Source organism: Orycteropus afer, unplaced genomic scaffold, assembly GCF_000298275.1.
Source record: "Orycteropus afer afer isolate SDZICR_OR568_19922 unplaced genomic scaffold, OryAfe1.0 scaffold00024, whole genome shotgun sequence".
NCBI lineage: Eukaryota > Metazoa > Chordata > Mammalia > Tubulidentata > Orycteropodidae > Orycteropus > Orycteropus afer.
This window is the reverse complement of record NW_006921611.1, coordinates 13,600,711-13,608,495: the sequence shown is the minus strand read 5'-3', so window position 1 is coordinate 13,608,495 and position 7,785 is coordinate 13,600,711. Positions and strand designations below refer to the sequence as shown.

Here is a 7,785-nt window from a genome sequence, read left to right as displayed (position 1 = left end):
GAAATCTTTGACAACTTCAATCTTTTCTCCATTTATTGTGATGCTGCTTATTGGTCCAGTCGTGAGGATTTTCATTTTCTTTATGTTGAGGTATAATCCATACTGCAGACTGCAGACTTTAATCTTTATCAGTAAATGCTTCAAGTCATCTTTACTTTCAGCAAGAAAGGCTGTGTCATCTGCATATTGCAGGTTGTTAACGAGTCTTCCTCCAATTCTGATGCCACTCTCTTCTTCATACAGTCCAGCTTCTTGGATTATTTGCTCATTATACACATTCAATAAGTATGGTGAAAGGATACCACCCCAACACACTCCCTTCCTGATTTTAAATCATGCAGTATCCTCTTGATCTGTTTGAATTACAGCCTATCCCATCAATTCCTGAAGTCTGGTTTTTAACCAATTCCTTCAATGTAGCTTCAACTTCTCCTGTCAAAACCATCAGTTCCTGACCATATGCCATCCCTGAAATGGATGAACATCGAGCGATTCTTTTTGGTACAGTGACTCTCTGTATTCCTGACATCTTCTTTTGATGTTTCCTGCATTATTCAATATTTTGCCCATAGAATCTTTCAATATTGTAACTTGAAGCTTGAATTTTTTTCTTCAGTTCTTCCAGCTTAAGAAATGCTGAGCATGTTCTTCCCTTTTGCTTTCTAACTCCAGGTCTTTGCACATTTCCTTATAATGATTGGCTTTGTCTTCTCAAGATGCTCTTTGAAATCTTCTGTTCAGCTCTTTTATCTTGTCATTTCTTTCATTGTTTTAGCTAATCTCCATTGAAGGGCAAATTTCAGAGTCCCTTCATCCATTTTGGTCTTTTCATCCTTTCCTGTCTTTTTAATGACCTTTTGCTTTCTTCATGGATGACGTTCTTGATGTCATCCCACAATTTCTCTAGTTTTCAGTCACTGGTGTTCAATGTGTCAATCTATTCTTTAGATGGTCTCTAAATTCAGGTGGAATATAATCAAGGCCATATTTTGGCTCTCATGGACTTGTTTTCATTGTCTTCAGCTTCAAGTTGAACTTGCATATGAGCAGTTGATAGACTGTTCTACACACAGCTCCTGGCCTTGTTTTGGCTGTAGATACTGAGCTTCTTCATTGCCTCTTTGCACAGATGTAGTCGATCTGATTCCTGTGTATTTCTTAGGTGACATAAATATTAGAGCTTTCATTATAGATGCCCAGGTCCTTGAGGCTCCCCCCACCAGTCTATTTTCTTTCTGTTTAGATAGGGTAATTTTGTGCTGTATCTTCAAGTTCATAGACTTTTCTTCTCTCTTCTGCTGTTAAGTATATCCATTGAGATTTTTAGTTTAATTATTCAGTTCTAAATTTTCCATTTCCTCCTTCTTTAGAACTTCTGTTTCTTTTCTGAGATTTTCTATTTTTTCATTTATCTGAAGTGACTTCGTAGCTGCTCTATGAAGTATTTTTAAGAAAGCTGCTTTAAAATGCTTGTCAGATAATTCTAACAACTATGTAACCTCTGACTTGGTTTGAGAAGAGATTTTCAATTTCAACCTGGACATTTTGAATATTGTTAGGAAACTCTGGATCTTATTTAAACCTTCTGTTTTAGAAAGCCTCCTCTGGTACCACTCCACCAAGGGAAGCAGGGGGTCACCTCATTATTACCAGGTAGAGTGGTTCTAGTTTTCCCACTTGAACTTCACTGATACTTGGGTAGAAAGGGCTCCTGATTACTGGCAAGAGGTGGGAGCTTAGACTAACCATGTCTCTGCTGACACCATCTTGGTTGGGAGGGGTGCCTCCTTACTGTTCTCCACATGCTCACCCCTGGATACCACATGAAAGGAGCCTCATTACTACCCCGTACAGATAAAAGTCCCAGCTCCCCATTCAGCCTTCCCTGAAACCACCCTGGTGGGGAATATGGAGTGCCTCTTTATAGTCTGACAAGTGTGGAAGTCTAGACTCCCTGCTTAGCCTTTAACAGGTGGAGCAGGGTTTTTTTTTTTTCTTTCCCTATGGTGTTCAGCTGGAGTACTTACTGTCTAAAAGTTTTGTGTTTTGCTGTACTGCCCCTTCCCTTGTCCCTTGTGTTTTGCTAGACTGCCCCTTCCCCTGTCTAGGATAGTGGGTTGAATGGTGGCCCCCAAGAAGGTATGTTTACTTGCTAGTCCCCAGAACCTATAAATATTACCTTATATGGCAAAAGGATGGATATTACCTTATATGGAAAATATATGCTTAAGGGCTGTGAGGATGAGCTTATCCTGGATACAGATGGGCCTAAGTACATTGACAGGTGTTCTTATAAGAGGCATCTGGAGGGGATTTGACAGAAAGGAGGCAATGTTCTCATTGAAGGCAGAGATTGGAGGGGTGTGGCCACAAACCAAGGATTGCCTGGAGCTACCAGAAGCTAAAAGAGGCAAGGAATATCTTCCCTAGAGCCTTCAGGGGAAGAGTGGTCTTGCACAAGACCTTAATTTCAGGTTTCAGGCCTCCAGAACTGTGTAAGAATAACTTTCTGTTCTTTTAAGCCACCTAATTTGTGGTAATTTGTTACAGAAGCTCTAGGAAACTAATAGACTTTGGATCCATGAAGTCGGATGCTGCTGTATCAAATACCTAAAAATATGAAGTAGCTTTGGAATTGGATCAAGGGTAGAGACTGGAAAAATTTTGAGGTGCGTGACAGAAAAGCTCTAGATTGCTCTAACAGACTGTTGGTAGAAATATGGATATAAAAGACACTGATGGTGAGAAGCCCTGGTGGCGCAGTGCTTAAGCACTCAGCTGTTAGCCAAAAGTTGCTCCACATGAAAAATATGTGGCAGTCTCCTTCCATAAATATTTACAGCCTTGGAAACTCTGTGAGGTAGGTTTACTCTGTCCTATAGGATCACTGTAGTTGGAATCAATAGCAATGGGACATTTTTTTTTTTTCTTTTGGTGAGGGCTCAGAAAGAAGTGAGGAGCATGGTAGAGAATGCTTTTATCATCTTTGAGAATACATATATTGCCAAGAACAGAGTGTTACTAAAAATATAAAGCATAAAGTCACTGCTGGTGGGGCTCAGAAAGAAATGAGAAACATATTTTTGGATACTGGTGGAAAGGAGGTAATCCATGTTATACAGTGCCAGAATCTTGGCTGAATGTGTGATGAAGGTGGATGTTTAGCTGAGATTTCCAAAATGATGGTGTGGCCTGGTCACTCTTTGCTGCTTACAGTAAAATGCAAGATGAAAGAGAGAAACTGAGGAAGGAATGGTTAAATAGTAAAAGAACCAGCTCTTGATGATGTGGGTGGTTCTCTGCCTATCCAGATTGCAAAGGATGCTAAAATTAAGAAATCCACTGTAGAGAATGTGTGCTCTGGAAAGAAGACCAATGTGTGGCTGGAACATTCCTTGCTGAAGAAATTAGGTGTGTGACTCATGGAATCACTCAACCATCTCAGCAGAAACCAGGAATAGAGATGGAGTTATCAAGGAATGATCTGTGGAGGATCCTCTTGTCTAATGGCATGTACCCCATAATATACACACAAAAACCAAAAAGTTCTTGAGAATATTACATAACCAGAAACACTGGAATGAAAGGGACAAAGAACAAAATGAGAGAAGATTTGAACTTCCAAAAGCCTATAGGCAGGAGATGGGCTGATTGAGCTATTCAACTGCAAACATGTGCCATCCTTCAAGAAAAACTTCAAATGACTCCAGGGCAGAGCCACAGGTGCAGAGGCCGAGGTGTGGATGCTGAGGGAGTGGGTTCAGACTCAGAGGCCTACAGAGCCACTGTGGGCCCAAAGGGTTAAGCCTCCACAGAGAATTATAAGGGCTTGAAATCTAATGGAATTAGTTCTGCTGCATTTCAAACCTATTTGGGACTGATGATACCTTTACTTTTTCCAATTTCTCCCTCTTACAATGGGAATGTCTATCATATCCTTAACTTCCTATTGTGTTCTGGAAGCAGATAACTTGTTTTCTAGTTTCACAGGTCTGCAGATGGAGGAAATTTGCCTCAGGATGGACCATGACAAGATCCTCACTCGTACTTGATTTAGATGATGAGATTTGGAACTTCTGGGCTGATGCTAATTGGATGAGATTTTTGGACTTAAGAGCTGACTTTTGGAGATGTAAGGATATGGTGAATGTATTTTGCACATGGTACAGATGTGAATTTGGGGGAAGGGCAAGAGGCTAGACTTTATTGGGTTAAATGGTGGCCCCCAAGAATCCCTGTCCTAATCCCCAGAACTTGTGAATATTACCTGGTATGGAAAAATATGTGCTCAATTAAAGATCTTGAGAAGAGACATTTACCTTGGAAGGGGTCCTAAATCCAATGGCAGATGTGCTGTTCTTTTTTTTTTTTTTTTCTCCTGATCATCACCATCTGAAAACTTGGATGCACAACCCCTATTTTTACAAGCCCTTGCTCCTCAATCTTGGAAAATATGGTTCTGGACCCCAAATCTGCCAAGGACCTGGCACACAAAGGGGCACATCATTGATCTCTCGTGTTTCTGCCAGCTTGGTTCAGACAAAGTGAAAACTATCTACACATGTATGGGCTAAACCAACTGAAGGATACAACTTTATTCCAAGTAGGACTAGACAATGAATCAAGACCAAGGCTCATGCATTTCATAGCATGAAGTGAGGATACACACAAAATCAGACTGGTTGTTGTTAGTTGCCACCAAGTTGATGCAAACCCATGGCGACCCCATGTGTGCAGAGCAGAACTGCTCCACAATGGCAGATATTCTTAAGGGACACCCAGGGGGGATATGACAGACAGAAGAGGATGAAGCAATGTGATAATGGAGGCAGAGACTGGAGACACACAGCCACAAACCAAGGATTGCTACCAAAAGCTGAAAGCTCTGGGAGAGATTCTGTTCCTGGCCTCTTTCAGCTTCTGGTTGCTCCATGTCATTCTTCAAGTTCCAAGGTTCTGAGCCAGTGTGTTTTCTGTCCAAGGATTTTAGTGGTACTTATTATGACGAACAGGGTAAAATGTATCTACTCCATCTTTTTGAAGTCAAAGTCCTACCCCCAGGGTTTTCATTTTTTTAACTAACTGCTCCATCCTAGCCATGTTAATCTTCTTAAAGCACAGCTGTGGTCATGTCATTTCCTGGCTCAGAATTCTTCAGTAACTCTCAATTGCCTTTATAACAAGTCCACAACCTTAACACAGAATTCATTCCCTCCATTCAGTCTATTCTTCTGGTTCCTCACTAGTATTTCCAAAATCATGCTCTATCAAATTCCAATTCTTTGGAAAACTACTGGTATACACACATGCACAGAGGGATAAAAAAAAAAAAAAAAAAAGTTTTATAGTCAAATGAGTTTGGTAAACATTGTATTTACAGAAAGTTAAACCAGTGTCTTTGTAATAGGACTTTTTAGATACTTTAATATACTAGCATATAATGTGAATCTCTAGAAGGAATGAAAGCATGAAGCATTTCCTAAACGTACTTTACCATGATACCTGGTACCCTTCATGTATCTCCATGGAAGGCACTTTGAGACTCATCTACTCCCAACTTTCTTTTCCAGTCAAACTCACCTGCTTACTTAGATCATTTGAACTCATTTCGCTCTCTACCTGCTATGGAAAGAAGTTTTGTAAAATGTTGAAGAAGACATAAAAATGTGTCCTGTACTCTTTATGATCCAGGCACTATTCAATGTTATAAAATTTTCCATTACATTGGCTTATGAGTTCAGAATTCCTAATCATAGGTTAGGAGCTCTGGTAGCATAGTGCCTAAGGCACCTGACTGCTAACCAGAAGGCTGGCAGTTCAAACCCACAGCCACTCCTCAGAAGGAAGGTTGGGCAATCTACTTCCATAGTGATACTGCCTCAGCAACCCAAGGAGGGGTCTCTATGAGTCAGGTCTGACTCGACGGCACACAACAACAACAACAAATCATAGGTATTACAAAAATGGATTGTGGTACCCAGCACAAGTATTTGAATCATGTTACAAAATACTGGAACTGTTTTCAAAATAAATCATTTTAATAACACTGCTAGATGATGTGAGAGGCAGGAACTCCTTTTCCCCTGCTCCCACCACACACAGATGTTTCTGAGCAAGGACAGAGAGGTGTGGGCATCTGTGGTCAGCAGGCTAGTGGTTGACAGAGTTTACATTTTTTTCTTTCCTTCTCCATGACAACTCACTCCCAGGTAATCTTTGAGATGTAAAGGAAGGTAGGTGCTCTTCCATCCTGGCTGTAGTTCTCTACTGTCTTGTGAAAGGAGGATACCACCAAAGTAGTAAGTGAAAATAAAATTTCAGCAGCAGTGAAATAAAAAGAGGAAGAGAGAGAATGAAGTCAGGCCAAACCAATGATAAAAAAAAAAAAGTCCGTTTAAGAGAATCTGAATCCAGATGAAACTCTTAGCTGCAAGATGAGAGAAATCAGGTAGATCCGGGCCTCCAAGTGAGAGGGGTCAGGAGAGGACAGGCTGGCACCAAGTACCATTTGACTTTGTCCTGAAACATTCTAGTTTGAAATTTGTCTAGTGGCCTGTGGCACAAACAGTACTTTGAGCACTTTTTCCATAGCAAATGAAGTGCTGTTGTGGCTCTGTTTCCCTGAAAGCACGTGACTTGGCATCAAAGTGTGCTGGGCCTCTGTGATGGAGGACTTCCAGGTGTGCAGACAAGATGTCCAGCACTGCCCACTGAATGCTATACCTCTGATTCAAGGTGAGTGTCACAACTGCTAGGGGAAGTCAGAGAGTCTCCATCTGGGTACCAACGGTTTCCAGGATGTCACTGTCCACTGCACGAGAGCCTCAGGCCAGGAAGCCCCACATCAGGTAGTCAAGGCCACCCACACAGTCATGAGGCCTGCTCCAGGCTATTCTGTTCTTCTTCCTCTGTTTGTAACCAGCTCCAATCTAGAGTCTGGAAGTCAATAGGCATGTTAAAAATACAGCAGCCACCAATACACCTCAGGTTGTTTTTCCATTTCAGGAGGCAACCACTTCAATTTAGAAGTAAACTTAAACCCTTTTATTAGTAACAGTCTTGTTATTACAGGGCACCCTTGAGCTGCTAATTCTTCACAAAACCATACATGATCTTTTCTTTGGACTGGCTCAGAGTTTCTGAGATTCTGTGACTATGAAGCTGAAAATACAATTTTAATATGACATGTAGCCATTTTACTTTTGTACATGTACTCATTGTGGGTAGGGAGTACCAAGATCTAACCTTACCTATCAATTTCCAACCTCACGAGATGAAATAGCCTGGTGAAGCCATTCACCTTTTTTTTTTTTTTCAACCTCTGGCATTAGTGCAAATAAGCAGTGAAATAATCAAAATATACAGGGCTAGGAGGAGGAAGAGAATCAGTAGGAGATATAGAAAATCCAAACAAGAATGACACTTGAAAAATCAGAGGTGACTGCAACAGCAGTGGTATCCATCCCCTTTGATTTTTGTGAAAACTTGAGAAATCAGGAAGGAGTTTAATACATGATTATATTAGCAGGAAAAGGCCATTTCAAGATCTAAGGAAATGATTTAGGATTATGTTAGCAATTGAAGCTTTGTCTTAATGTACTTGTTTCTGGACTTTTTCTTCAGATTTGCCTCCCCATAAGCAGTATGACAGTTTGAAAAGGAATGGCGTGGCATTCATCCTCACAAAGCATGTTTCAAGATCTGTCCTCAAGTACAATGCTGTCAGTGATAGGATAATATCCATATGCCTACAAGGAAGACCCGTTAATATGACTGTTATTCAAA

The 7,785-nt window shown here is 40.8% G+C and overlaps 1 protein-coding gene across 1 annotated transcript in view; it reads right to left on the bottom strand.

Annotated features, from left to right (window-relative positions):
* Positions 1 to 6,870: 6,870 nt before the first annotated feature.
* The window catches only part of IKBKB (inhibitor of nuclear factor kappa B kinase subunit beta), a 92,834-nt gene continuing 91,919 nt past the window's right edge, over positions 6,871 to 7,785 (bottom strand). Inside the window, exon 21 of the mRNA XM_007935024.2 lies at positions 6,871 to 6,936. Coding sequence (XP_007933215.1) covers positions 6,871 to 6,936 — 66 coding nt within the window. The remainder of the gene's footprint in view (positions 6,937 to 7,785) is intronic.